This window comes from Panthera uncia, chromosome C2 (genome assembly GCF_023721935.1).
Source record: "Panthera uncia isolate 11264 chromosome C2, Puncia_PCG_1.0, whole genome shotgun sequence".
Classification (NCBI taxonomy): domain Eukaryota; kingdom Metazoa; phylum Chordata; class Mammalia; order Carnivora; family Felidae; genus Panthera; species Panthera uncia.
In genome coordinates, this window is record NC_064810.1 from 133,314,397 (window position 1) to 133,330,064 (window position 15,668).

Consider the following 15,668-nt stretch of genomic DNA (forward strand, 5'->3'; position numbering starts at 1 on the left):
AAGTCGGACGCTCAACCGACTGCGCCACCCAGGCGCCCCTAAAATACGCTTTTGAGGGGCGCCTGGGTGGCTTGGTCGGTTAAGCGTCCGACTTTGGCTCAGGTCACGATCTCACGGTCCGTGAGTTCGAGCCCCGCGTCGGGCTCTGTGCTGACGGCTCGGAGCCTGGAGCCTGTTTCCGATTCTGTGTCTCCCTCTCTCTGACCCTCCCCCGTTCATGCTCTGTCTCTCTCTGTCTCAAGAATAAATAAACATTAAAAAAAATTTAAAAAAAAAATACGCTTTTGAAGTAATATTCACCTACTGGAAAATACACATGCATACATGGAGTTTGACGGGTTTGCAAAACTAAACACTCCAATGGAAGCAACAGAAAGATCATAAAGCAGAACATGACCAGCATGCCAGAACTCTAGGACCTGTGTCCCCTTCTTTTTTTTTTTTTTAGTTTTTCTATTTCAATGTTTATTTATTTTTGAAGGGGGGAGGGACAGAGAGAGAGCGAGATACAGAAGCAGGTTCCAGGCTCTGAGCTGTCAGCACAGCTCGCGCGCCTCGAACTCACGAACTATGAGATCATGACCTGAGCCGAAGTCGGACTCCTAAATTACTGAGCCACCCAGGTGCCCCACCTTTGTCCCCTTCTTTCTAATCACCATCTCCCAGACCACCATCCTGACTTTTAACACTGTAGATGAGTTTTGCCTGTTTTTATACTTAATATATAGGCATTCTGCTCATTATTATGTTAGGGATATTCATCCATCTGATTGTCAGTTATTGTATAACTCTTATTCACATTGCTGCGTAATTTTGTATTGTGGGAATATATCTTAATGCTGTTGTACAATTTTTACAGTATAGATACTAATTTGCAACCAGCCAACAATGTAGGAGAGTTTAAGTGACTATGCATTTCCCCCCAAACTTGGTATTTTTCATCTTTTTTTTTTTTTTAACAACTTTAGCCGTTCTGGTGGACAATCATTGATTTTTAAATTGACTAAATAAACCTCTAGCAATCTCATACCGAACAAAGGTCTTTATTTTAGCAACCCGTGTGTGTTGGGGGTGGGAAGGGGCAATGTTTCGTAAAGCGGAATGCTTCAACATCAACAAGTTCAAAAAAGAAATACATTTTGAATTACATAAGCAGAAATATCTCAGCACAGACAAGTGGTTTTGTTTAAAATACAGCCTTATTTTCAAAGAAAGCATTTCATTTGGGAATGAAGAGATATGCATATGGGCTAGACATTTATGGAATCTGAAAACTGACATTTTTAAGATTTTGGAGGGGAGGTGTGGGATAGAAGAAAACAGTAAGGACTTTATTAACTGCACCACTAATGATTGAGATTTTCATAGAAAAAACACGAGGCAGTGGCTGATTTGTATTTTTATTACTGTTGCAGGGTCTCCATTTTGGTGCCTATTGGATATTGTTCCTATAAAGAATGAGAAAGGAGATGTGGTACTTTTTCTGGCCTCATTCAAAGACATAACAGATACAAAAGTGAAGATTACTCCAGAAGATAAAAAAGAAGGTTGGTACTGTTTTCAGAAAACATTGACAGATGGAGTAACATTTTGAAATTGTTTACTCAGAATCTCTAGGAGGAAAAAAAATTGTCTTTTTAATAACAGCAACTGATAAATATTCATAACTGTCAGCAGTTAGCGCTTGGTGCCTATTCCAAAATCACGGAGACTCACATGAATTTACATCCTCGTCTTTGTAATAAAGACTCATTTGACAGGAACCAGAAGTTCATATTCCTATGCAAATAAGATAAAGATGGAAAAACAGTTTAGAATATAAAGAGTCACACCACATTATTTTATTAGGGAAAAATATGAATCGATAGCAATGAGTGAAGTTAAAATGATGTGATTAAAAATCCCTCTCTCAGTTTCATCTGAAGTGCAGTAGCTCAAAATTTAGACGTGAAAATTTCACGTGCAAAATTAAGAATCCAGTGTTTAGTGGTTGCTAGAGTGGATTGTTGCAGACAAATGTGTTTCTGTATTTTATCGTACATAACGCTATCATGATTTGTTTTAAGGCACAGACAAGCTTTTCAATGATCTTTAAAGGATTCTACGATTTTATGTTGCTTTCCTTTTACCTTCTGGTTTATAGGTGTTAAGAAATTCCTTAAAATTCGTGCAAGCTGACAAAAACTGGCACTGAAAAAAATGTTGATATTATTTCATTTAAACAGGGGTAGGATTACATACTTTGGTGACCAGAGAATAAACAATTGTCATTGCAAGGGACTTCCTATGTGTGAAGTTCTTTATGAGAACCGACTATCTGACATTTCAAGAATTATGACTTGCTCAGAATGAACTCTTTTATTTCAACTCGTTTAAAACACATATGTGAGTGTTTTAAACATACAAAAGTCTCTTGAAATGACAACCCAAATGGAGAACTATCGTGCTGTGGTGCCTCTTCCCCCACTTCCATCATCTGAAATGTTTGCAAATGCACAACTATTTTCCTATGCATTTGCATGACAGAACAGTGTGGCATATCTACATGCACAAGGAAAGAGCAGTCTTACAATTCAAGTTACTCGGATATTACAGCAAGTGTAATACCTGTCCAGCGAGAGAAAAGAAAACTTGGGAGTCAGTGTGCATAGATTTTGTTTTTAGGGTTTTTTTCTGTGTGTTGTAGGAATAGAGAAGGTGAGTATGAACTATATTTGCTCACAACACCGCGACACCAAATATGTGGGTTTTCTCCCCACCAAGAACCAGTTCTACAACTTTCTGGCCACCAACTGGGTGTCCTATCATTTAATTCAGCTCTGCGATGACTACAGAGTTAGTGTCGGTCTCCACACGCTTATGGGCTCATTCCCACGAGACTGTCCTCACTTCAGATGCCAGTCACAAATATTGGGTGCCCAGGGGACCTGTACACGTCTGTCCAATTTGGCTATAAAGTTGGGGATTCCCCGACATTCCTCCTTTTCAAATTTAATAATTTGTTAGAACAACTCACAGCACTCAAGGAAACACTTGATTTATATGGTTACAAAGGATACAATTCAGGAAGAACAAAATGGAAGAGATGCATGGGGCAGGGCATGGGGAGGAGGGAGGTGGAGCGGCCATGCTCTGTCTGGGTGTGCCACACTCCCAGAACCTCAGTGTGTTTACCAACTCAGAAGCTTTCCACACCCCACTGTCCAGGAGTTTTTATGGAGGTTTCATTATGTAGACATGACTGATTACATCACTGGCCATTGGTGATTAACTCAGTCCCCAGCCCCTCTCATCTTCCAGAAGGTTAGGGGTGGGGTGAAAGTTCCCTCTCTGATTTTGGGTCTTTCTCCATGGAAGCATGTAGGGACCCCCAGCCACCAATCAATCATTAGCATATAAAAGACACTCATCATCCCAGGGATTCCAAGGGTTATAGAGTTGTTTGCCAGTTGCAGGAGGTAAAAACCAAATATATATTTTCTATTATGCCGCAGTAGGGATTATTTGAATAAAATTATTATTCACATCTTAAATATATATGTGTGTATATCATATACCTTTATATATGTGTGTAGATAGAAGTGTAAAACTAAAAAGTAATATATGACTACTTTTGTTTTGTTTTGTTTTGTTTAAAGAGAGTAATTTAATCATCCTGACTGGCTTTGAGCAGGAGAATCATGTGTAATGGCTTTATAAAATTTAACTCGTCACCTTTGTCTTAGGCCTGTCATGTCTGTAGATAGGGGAGAAATCCCTATCTTGGAAGACTGAAATTGACCAAAGGAGCAAAATATACTTAGTCACATGGGATTTGAAAGAACTCAATTAAAACACTCTTTTTTCCACCCAAGTACTGGGCCAACTCAGAAGGAAATAAGAATAAGGCAGATGGGAGATCAGCATATCACCTTGATTTCTGATAAAACTGATAACAGAGAATGTGACATATATCTACAGCAAGTGGGCTTCCTCTTGTGAGCTCCAGATTTAGGGAAAGTCACCCCTCGATCACAAACAGAGCTATAAAATGGCAAAGGCAGAGCTCCCCAAGTTATAATTTCAAGCTTGGAGGACCAGAGCAGAACAGATGTTCCCCAAATACAGCTGCTTCTTAAAGAGGAAGGGGCCACCCTATGCATACCTATGTGTCCTTCCAAACTCAATCCGATTAAATTCCTCCTCTTCCTCTGGGAAGAAGTGAGTGAAGGAGCAGGAAAGGCCAAGTGTGTTACACTAATAGAAGTGCTTGCACATGAAAGACTGTACCTGACATTTGGGGGTGGAGGAGGGCATGAACTTGAATACTCTGGAACCAGTAACAATTTTACTCATTCAAACCCCCATCTTAAAAATGAGTTTTACATTTACATTTAAATAAATATGCACCTGTTGGGATGAGCACTGGGTGTTGTATGGAAACCAATTTGACAATAAATTTCATATTAAAAAAAATAAAAAATAAAAAAATAAAAATAAATAAAAAAATAAAAAATAAATATGTTCATCTCTGTTCAGTAATAGACCAATTTTGTTTAGGGAACATATACAATCATATTCTATCTCTTGCAAAGTGTAAAGCAAAAAATATCAATGAAACACATTTAACATTAATTAGATTAATGCAAAATATGATTTATGAATTTTGAAGTATTTTGAAAAAAATCCCTAAATTTTTTGTAGCTTTATAACTTTTTCCTCAAATGATTATTACTTCATAGGAAGTTATGTATTATTTCTAAATAGGTACTGAAAACTTAACATTTTTTTCTGTTAATGCCTTAATATAAATGTCCCACAAAAGTATGTAGTATTTTTATAGAGGCCAACTAACTATTGTTAGCCAGCATGGCTATAAAATGATCATAAAAAATAGATATATATTTCTTTTTTTTTTTTTTACCTGCACCTAATAGAGGAAAATACATTAAATTCACCAGTTGATGGCATGTCTTGTAGGAAAAGCACATCTTAGCGTATGGTATTTTTAGAACTTTGAGATAAGTGTTTGAAAAATCATTAAAATGTCACTGTGGAACTGGAGCTGTATTGTATCATAGCACGAGAAAACTGTAAGTGAGCATGTAGCCTGACTTGACCCAAGATTGCATCTCATACAAATGTATCACTGAAGTTCACTGACTTATAGAAATAAGATTTGTGTTCATTTCCTACCCAGGCTCAGATGATGGACTTTATAAGAGGTATATGTGCACTTCTATTTTTAAAGACTACTTGAATCATTAATATCTATGTTGTTTGGGGGTTTATGTGAAATGAGGTAAAGCATATTTTATTGAAAAGGCTAGCAAGGTATGGGATACAATAAACAGCATTGATGGGAGATTAGCATAAAACGCAATGTTCTGTTGGTGCACTCAGTAGCTTTCAGCCAGTGATCTGGGTTGTGTGTCAGGGTGGGGGTGGGGGCAGGGGGGAAGAGGCAGAAGAGAGGGCAGGAAAGGGAGGGAGGGAGGGAGGGTGTAAGGGACGTCAGCAGAAATCTGGTGTTTTTTACTACCTAATACCCTCCTTTTTTTTTTTTTTTTGACGCATTTTACTTCCATTCTAAAAATAGTGTGTAAACCACTAACTCCTATCCATGTCTAACATTACTGAGTGCATTACTGATCTTTCACTCTCAGTAATACTTTAATACAATTTAAAAGTGAATTAATAGTGGATTAAGTAGTTCAACAAATACTTAGTGAGTACCCACTCTGTCTTCAGATTTCAACTATTGTTTGGGGGTGTCAAAATGGAGACCGGATGCTTTGGATCATCTATACTTTAGCTCAAATCCTGGTTCTACCACATGTTTGGTATAGACTAGGGGCTTATCCTGTCACAGACTGTTCTCTCTTCTATAAAATGGGGTAATCATACATGTCTACATTTGATTCAGATTGTCCAATGACAAAAATATTACAATTTAGTAATGAGTTTGATGCCCTTTATTCAAAGGGGAGCACTCCATGGATTGAGAGTATACAGTGCTTCACAAGCAGTGGAGTGCCATTCCCGAGGGATTTTGAGCAAGTTTTATAGAGAGTTAGAAGAGGCAACATGGAAACAGGGCATGATGGCCTAGGAGGTAGGGGATTTCCTTATGAGGCTAGCAAGGTCCTACTTTTTAGTGTAAGGTTAGCTAGCTAAAGCTGATTTGGAGGATTGTGCATAGTGTTTGTTAGGGTTCCTTGACAGGTGTTTCCCGTAAGCGCAGGCTGATGTAGGTTTACATGTCAGGCCACCGGGTCCCGTGTTGTGAGTCCCAGTACACAAATCAATTTTATCAAGGTTTGTAAGAAACAATACATACAAATCACATAGGACAGAGCATCTGGAATGAACTCAATAAAAGATGTGCCCATTGCTACATTCTCTCTGTTTTATTTTAATAGCTAGCTGTTACTGAGTCTCTACATCATACTAACAGAAACTGCCTGTATTTCTTATAACCATATGAATTAGGTATTATTCTTATTCCCAGTTACCAGTGTATTTAAGTAACTTGATAAATTCGCATAGTAAAAAAAGCTTAGTAGAACTAAGATTTACATTCATATAATCAAACTCCGGAGTATGCATTCTTTTATTTAGAGTTTTTTTTTTTTCCTCTCCCAAGAGCTTGTGATCTCATGAAGGACATAGGTCCAGTATTTGTGATATGGTATATCGAGTGATAGTAGAGTGGCAGAAATGGTAAATTCTTTCTGGACAAGGGAAAGAGATAGGAGCCAGCAAGAATTGGAGCAGAGTCAACAAGATCTTCAAGGGGAAGTTAATACTGAAGCAAATCTTGAAAGATGAATGGAGTTCGATGCACTGAAAGGAGGGGTTGTTAATTTCAGGAGGTGGACTAGCAAATAGTTGACCTTTTTTTGGGAAGTAGACTATAAAAGTCAGGGAGTTAAAGTTTATCTCTACATGGATGGGCAGAGCTTAGCTCTTAAAGATTTTATTATGTCTTCTTTTTTTTTCCAAGTTTTTATTTAAATTTCAGTTAGTTAACATTTTATGATGTCTTTCTAAGGAGTTTAGATGGTGTGGAAATACAGAAAAGTAGGACTTGGCAGAGGAAGGGGATGTCAAAGGAACACTGATAAATTTCAAGTTTCTGGCTTGGGGACAGTTAGGGGCTGAATTGTGTGCCCCTCAGATCATGTGTTGAAACCCTTCCCTCACCACCTCATCATGTGACTGCATTTGAAGATAGGACCTTTAAAGAGGTAGTTAAGGTGAAATGAAGCCATTAGAGTGGGTCCTGATCCAGTCTGACTGGTGGTAAACTCGTAAGAAGTGGAGATTTGGTCATGGGGAAACATGAGGGGCATGCAATGCACAGAAGAAAGACCACGTGAGGAAGCAGGGGAGCAGCACCGCCACTTTTTACTCTAAACACATGTGCTCTTAGGAAAGCAGGTCTTACACTCAAATTACTAAAGAACCAACTTATAATACTCCCACAACCCACTTTCCAACTACTCTTCCACACTAACCTTGAAGGCTGTGGACAAACCAAGCTGGTCTGTTCACGTTCAACTAATACAGTTCACCCTCTTTCTTCTCCACACCCAGTTCTCAGATTTTCCCTCACTTGGATCATCTTTGTCACTCTTGTTCACCGTGAGAATCCCATCCCTTTTCTTTGTCATCAGTTTACCTGAATCACCTGAGCTCATAGTGAGGGTCCTTCCCTTGGACCGCTCTGTGCTTGTTGCTGGCTTCATTCATCTGGCTTGTCTTGCCCGAGCTGTGAAGGGCCTTGAAGTTGGCATACTGCTTCAGAGTCTTTGAAAGACCTATACTGCCTTGCACATAGGAGACACAGAGGACATACTTGTTGATTAATTTATCAAAGGACCTTCAGCTTCTTTTAAAAGTTCCTTTCCTCTAGGGACACCTAGGTGGTTCAGTCGGTTAAGCGTCCGACTTCAGCTCAGGTTGTGATCTCACGGTTTGTGGATTCGAGCCCCTCATCGCACTCTGTGCTGACAGCTCAGAGCCTGAAGCCTGCTTTGGATTCTCTCTCTCTCTCTGCCCCTCCCCCACTTGTGTGGTGTCTCTCTCTCTCTCAAAAATAAATAAACACTAAAAAAAAGAAAGAAAAAGTTCCTTTCCCCTATACTCAGCTGCATGTGTCTCAGTTTTCCAGATTTCATTTCACAGCAGTTCATTCATTGTACTAATCTGGTTTTCCATTCAAACCAGTTGACTATAATCATATGTGCCTTATTTTTCCAGGCACAGGGCCCAAGGCAGTTATTTTTGTTTATTTCTTGTAGGATGCCCCAGATTTGATTTGAAATGATGGTTGACGCTGGCCTATTCATTATGTAGCAACAACATCATCAATTATCCCAGAACTGGAGGATTTTAATTGTAATTTCTAAAAAGTTGGCACTTCAAATTTGTCTTGAGAATTTAGGGGTTGACATGTGAAACTCCTCACATTATCTTCGGTGGTAATACAAACAAGTATTCAAATGCAATGGCGTCCTTGGTAGCCTAACTTTCCGCAGGCTGCCGCAGGGTGGCAGTATTAAGTACATTGACAAGTTTTATATTGCATCTACCTTTTCCTCTTAACAAGTGGCTTCAGAATAAATGAAACTAATGAATAGCTGCACGACACAATTAAATATCAATTGCATTTAGCTACAAGAACCTGAAAACCTAACAACATAAGCTTGGCCACTAAGGGCTTTATTTTCTCATATTGTGGAAGGGTCTGGAGCTGAGCAGCCCGTGTTCGGAATGGTGACAGCAATACTGGTAGGCACCCAGGCTCTTTTTTGCCCTTCTGTTCTGCTGTCTTAATGTACTGCTCGTCACTCTCATTCTTTTCTTTTTTCCGTTTTATTCTTTTAAGTAACCTCTGCACCCAACACGGGGCTTGAACTCGTGACCCCAAGATCAAGAGTCACCCGCTCTTCCGACTGAGCCAATCAGGCATCTCATTCCCATTCTTGTCACCTCATGGTTGTAACATGCCTAATGAGCCTTTAGAGCCTCAGTTGAGACAGAAAGGATAGAGAAAGACAGAGGGCAAAGGCTTCTCCCTTTGAGGCTTTGCCTTTGTGGGCAGGAAGGAGTGTGCAGGGATTTCCTCAAGATGTCATTGACTGTAACTCTTTCACATGGCCCTCACATAGCCATCTCTAGCAAGAAAGGCAGGGAGATCAAGGTTTTTAAAGTTTTCACGCCTTTAGAGTAGAAATAGCCTTTAAAAGGGGGCTTGGAAATGAGGTTGGATCAGCCAATCTAGAGTGTCTGTCATTTACTGATGATTTTCTATAAGCTAAACAGATTATCCAAGGATCTTATTAGAATGGAGAAGAGTGAAACTTAAAAACAGTGAAAGCAAGTGAACTGTCCAGAACCTCAGTGCTGTGAGGAGGTAGAGACAGGATTGAAGCCCAGGACTGCCTGGCCTCAGAGCAGGTATCTTTCACCATGCCCTGGGGCCTCCTATGAAACATACGATAGAAACTTGGAAATGAGATGGACGGGAGACTGGGCTTGTGGCAGTTCCTTCCCCAAACCCCTATATGTAATTGTCATTGAGACAGAAAGCCCCTGCCCCCATTTTTTTTTTTTTTTTTTTTTTACCATTCTCATTTCTTATTTAGAGCCCTTACTGTTCAGTGTGAGGTCCGAGCACCTGACCCATCAGCATCACCTGGGAGTTCATGAGAAATGCAGGATCCCAGGCACCTACAGCACCCTCTGAATCAGAATCTGCATTTTAACAAGATCCTCAGGCGATTCACCCGTACATCAGAATTTGAGAAGCCTTGTGTCATATACATTTCCTAGAAAGGCCTTCTGTGACTACCTGGCCTGAAGGTGGCCGCCTCCAGCCACTCTCTTCCATCAGCTTGTTCATCGTCTTCATAGCATTTACTGTGATCTGCAAAAACCTTTTTCAAAAGCTAGTTTCTGTTGCAATTGTTCTGTCCTCCATTTTTTCAGGGAATGGGCTCTGCCTCACTCCTTTAGGGCCATATCCCCAGCATGTATAGTGAGAGTGTCTAACACTCAGCAAGTTCTCAAGAAGTATTGGATGGATGGATGGATGGATGGATAAATGAATGTATAAATAATGTCCAGTTTAGCAAGTCTGATTATTCTGAGAGAGGAAACAACATAGCATTCTCGCTTTTTCAACATCATCATATCATAGCTATCAAAGCTGCATCTCTCAGGTGTACATTCTGAGGAAAATATTGTTTAGCTCTCTTGAGCTTGACGTAAGTCAAAGACGCCTTGACATGTGTTTACCCAAGTCGGTTCCCTCTCAAAATGTGTTCTTACTGCTGGTATTAAATGGCCCTCTCACTTCAAATAGAATCTCCGCTGTTGGCTAATTTACTGTTCTTATTGATTCTTCTATTTGTCTTTCAGTTTCTGGAAATTTCAATTTGGTCAATATTTTAAAGATAACTGTAGTCATTTAAAAAATATATGTGTGTATACAATGTATATTTTAATTTTCAATGTGGAACATTGTAATAATGTTGCCTTCACTTTCTGAAATATCCTGCCTGATTTTGTTTGTTTGTTTGCATGATGGAAGAAACATATGTAAAACTTCTAATAGAGAGCAGTTGTCTAATGAGAGAACTATTGTAAAAATCGATACTTTTTCTGAGGACATAGATTGCTGCCACCCATGAGATCTACACCAACTCTTTGTCAACTATGTGATGGAATAGGAATGAAGAGCCCAGGCAGATGCTTAAAGTGATTGAAGAATCTTAATCTCATCTATGTTTTATCATATTGTCTATATTAAAAGAAAAAAATAACTTGGGGTTTTCTATACATTCTCATTATCATCCTTTTTAAAAATAATCTTCTAAAGGCAAATAGTGACAGCTGGGATTTATAAAGCAAGTTGCCTTTAGAGACCATGGATAATAGGATGAGTGAAATCCTGTGATAGACCATGGTGGAGACTGAAGCACAATACATGGTATGCTTCACCAAGTCATTCCATTTAAAGAAAACCTTTAAGTATTCTGCAGCCAATTAAAACGTACCTGTGGACTGAATTTTTTTCTATCGGTCAGTAGCTTGTCATCCTTGCACAAATCTTTATGAAATTAATATCTTCTTAGTCTGATTTCGATAAAAGGTATTTAGAGTTTTATTACTTCGAGAATGGAGGCATGATTTTAACCATCTTGGGGGGATGCATTTAACACTTAAAAGCTCTTTGCATTGAATGATCCACTAACTGAAATACTAGACAAATATGTATTAAGAAGATTAACAAATTCAGGCTGAGAATTTCAAAAGCCATATGACTTGACCTCCTGGTTGGATATCTATATGCTTAGCCATATTCTCCGTATCCCACAGGATTCACCTGGATGTTGGTATCAGGGAAAGTTCCCTATTCAGGAATTATAGCTGTCATGACACTGTCACGACACTGTCGTGAATGATGTGGTACAATTATTTGGGACAGGCTGGAAACCATGCACAGAAAGGTATGCAAGTACCTGTGTCTCTGACGTCAGCATCTGATGAGGAGGCGAATTTAGGACAGGCAGGACGCTGCGGGTTTGTGCTTCAGCGGGTGGCGGTGTGGGCGTGGTTTCCCGTTTTGCATTTTTGCATTTCTTTTTATATAGGTTAGTGTGGTGATGGCTTTGCCAAGTGTGAGAAAGAACAGGCTGTTGAGTGCCAAGAACTTAGGTGTCGGCTTTTCAGAGAAGTGCTGAGAAACATTGGGTGCCCTGAAGAGGAGAGACTGGATCCCCAGTTTCAGCGGGTTTGAGGTTAGTTTCTGCCTCTCACCTCGGTGAAAATCGGCTGTCCATCCCAGCCAGCTTGTTTGCAGACAAGGAGGATGTCTGAGAACCCCACTGGGCAATCCTGCTTGTCTCCACCCCGGGCTTCCCCCACATTCCATGAGGCTTTGAACGGATTTATTTGACACATTTTATGGGGATTGATTTGGCTTAGAGACAACATAGAAGTTTCCCTAGATGAATGTCTACTGAAATGTTCATATAATTGCCTCAATTTCTTGAAATTATATGGTAACTCAATTTTGTTTAATCTACTTTAAAAATACATCTTTCAGCTCTTGAGAAAAATATGTACGGACTCGATGTGGAGAATCAAATTTTTTGCCTAAGTATTAGCACTTCATAGCAGACATTCGTATTAATGTTGATGCAAGATGGGAGGTGAGATGAATATATATTAACTAGAAAGTTGCTAAAATGACAGATTATATTGGTGAGAAACTTGGGAAGTTATAAATGGTGCTTATGAGCACATTGGTTTATGCCTTTGTCTTTTCATATGTTGCTTTTCCCCTTCTAGACTATGAGCTGTGTGAAGGCAGAGACCACATCTGATTCATTTTTGAGTGAATTTCACTAGAATTTAGGTTAGGGTGTAACAAATACATGAAAGAATGCATGGCATTCATTAAAAATGAACTTGTGGCTATTTGGAATCAGGTTAGAATAATTTTTTAAATGTATTTATTGAAAGAGTTTTTGAGCTAGGGGAACTCCAGCCAAAACCTGAGATTTAGGGGGTGAATGGGGATTTTTTTAAGCATTTGGGAGGTCATAGATAACAGGGTAAAATAAAGTAGCAGAAAAGGGCAGAGACAGTAAAGGTATTGAAAAGGAAAATAGCAACTTTTAATGGTTAATGAAGAAAATTAGTGATTCCTTTATTTCCTTTATAAAAATGAGAAATGGGATATTCCAGATATATCTGATACAAAATATATCATTTATTTTTTTTTTAATTTTTTTTTTCAACGTTTTTTTATTTATTTTTTTTGGGACAGAGAGAGACAGAGCATGAACGGGGGAGGGGCAGAGAGAGAGGGAGACACAGAATCGGAGAAAGGCTTCAGGCTCCAAGCCATCAGCCCAGAGCCCGACGCGGGGCTCAAACTCACGGACCGCGAGATCGTGACCTGGCTGAAGTCGGACGCTTAACCGACTGCGCCACCCAGGCGCCCCTCATTTATTAATATAGCCTTAGGGAAAAGATGGGTAAATTTGACTACTAGATGGAATGTGAAAGTCCACATATTATAATACAGTAGGAGATAAACATCTGTGAGTGTCCATCTCTTAAGAAAGTGATTTAGAGTAATGTGATCACTAAGAAACATACTCAGGAGCATCAAAAGGAAACTGCAATACCCAGGACAGAAAGGGGGGATATGACAGAGCCCTGAGTCACATTGGAGCACAGTATTAAGAAGTAACCATTAGAATGGTTGAGTGTCATGATTTGGGGTTATTTTTCAAGTACCTACTCTCTAACATGTTAAGGTGCAAAAGTGTGAGCTGAGAGAAGTAATTAAATGATGGAGGCCAAATGGAATTCCAGCTGTATTTCACCTTGCAATAGAATTTCTGCAAGACCTAAATGATAGATTGCTGAAATTACAAACTATTTAACAACTTATTTAACAGCTTACTTAACAAAGGTAACAAATTATTTAACAACTTATTTACATACATTACAACATAAGGACAGAGAACCAAATCATACCATTGGATCATGACTTTTTGAGTACTCTAGCTTTGTGTTGAAAAGGGACACTGGCTAAATTAAGGTTAAAATAAAAGTTATTCCTAGTAATATTCTGTCATTACCTTCTGTGAAGGAATAGAACTTCACATAAGCCCAAAGCTTATTTGCTTTGGATATAGTGGATATAGTGCCCTGGAAAATTGATTCTCAATGATCTAGTCTAACTGCAAAGTTCCTGGGAATATGCTGGAAATCAGTGAGTAGAAAAGGACCATGGGGTATCCAAAAATTCTCATATAACCAAAAAACAGAAACATGGTGAAGGGAGTATCTCAAAGGCTTCACAAAATTTTCTCCTCAGTTAGATGAGTTCATTGGCAGCCGTGGGACTACATGAGAACTTGAAAGCCAAGAATGCGTGTCAACATCTGCAGAAGCACTGCTAGCTGGGCATTTTACTCTGTGCAGCCATTTCTAGATTTGTGGACAGGAGTTGTATCCATTACCTATGTTAACGAATGCATGTATATGCTGGAGTCTTCTCATAGTGACTTGTACAATCACACATCACTGTTAGAACTAAAAGATAAGCTGTTAATTTGTGAGGATAACAATGGTAGTCCTGAGAAAAAATACCCAATGAATCAGATTATCTAGACAAGGATAGCAAATAAGAGTTACTCTATGACCTAATGCCATATGGTTGGCAATAACTACCTAGAATTTTATGTTGAAAAGCATTTTGAGTCGGCATCTTGTCTCACAGGGGAAGGATGCTATAATCAGTTATTGAACTCTGCCAAGGCCATAGTGAATAGGAGAATAGAAGGCGGTAGTCACAAGCAAACCAGATGTATTTTCCACACATTCTGTTGAGGAAGGAATTATTATTTTTATAACAAATAGATAACTGAAGACCTCAACTTTCTCTTGTAGAGTTAAACCATTAAGTTGAAATAGTGTATCTTCCACATATTTTTGAAATGAAAACAATCCACCCATTGTGGTGGGTGGTTGAGTTCTTATGATTATAAAAAAAAATCTACTGTAAAATTAAGAAGCATTGATGAACTAGAGGTGCAGAAAGTAAACCCTAATACAGAATACCTAAAATCGCTGCATTAAAGAAAAAAATTACAATATGGCTGTGCTGGTGATATTTTAAGAGAAAGAATTAGATTTGAGGAACAAAAGGAAGAAATGAACCAATACGGTGCGTTGGAGCTGGCGAGAGAAAAGAGACAAAGCCTAGGTCCTGAGCACAGTGGAAGGTCAGATTGCAGATACCACCATAAATCTAGGACGACCAAAAGATGAAATTGACATTATCACCTGGGGTGGTGGCATGGTGAAAGACCTCAAAGAAGAAGACTTGTTTGTTTAAACCTTGGATCTGGGTAGAGCATGAAAATAGAAAAACAACATTTTTCATAAGAATTCCTATTCACAATCTCACACTCATTTATTTCTTTTTTCAATATATGAAATTTATTGTCAAATTGGTGTCCATACAACACCCAGTGCTCATCCCAAAAGGTGCCCTCCTCAATACCCATCACCCACCCTCCCCTCCCTCCCACCCCCCATCCACCCTCAGTTTGTTCTCAGTTTTTAAGAGTCTCTTATGCTTTGGCTCTCTCCCACTCTAACCTCCCTTTTTTTTTTTCCCTTCACCTCCCCCATGGGTTTCTGTTAAGTTTCTCAGGATCCACATAAGAGTGAAACCATATGGTATCTGTCTTTCTCTGTATGGCTTAATTCACTTAGCATCACACTCTCCAATTCCATCCACGTTGCTACAAAGGGCCGTATTTCGTTCTTTCTCATTGCCATGTAGTACTCCATTGTGTATATAAACCACAACTTCTTTATCCATTCATCAGTTGATGGACATTTAGGCTCTTTCCCTAATTTGGCTATTGTTGAGAGTGCTGCTATAAACATTGGGGTACAAGTGCCCCTATGCATCAGTACTCCTGCATCCCTTGGGTAAATTCCTAGCCGTGCTATTGCTGAGTCATAGGGTAGGTCTATTTTTAATTTTTTGAGGAACCTCCACACTGTTTTCCAGAGTGGCTGTACCAGTTTGCATTCCCACCAACAGTGCAAGAGGGTTCCCGTTTTTTCACATCCTCTCCAGCATC

General features: G+C 39.2%; 1 protein-coding gene across 1 annotated transcript in view; it reads left to right on the top strand.

The window, feature by feature from the left end:
- Nucleotides 1–15,668, top strand: part of KCNH8 (potassium voltage-gated channel subfamily H member 8) — a 360,653-nt gene that overhangs the window by 156,302 nt on the left and 188,683 nt on the right. Inside the window, exon 3 of the mRNA XM_049628875.1 lies at nucleotides 1,416–1,547. Within this exon, the coding sequence (XP_049484832.1) occupies nucleotides 1,416–1,547 (132 nt within the window). The remainder of the gene's footprint in view (nucleotides 1–1,415; nucleotides 1,548–15,668) is intronic.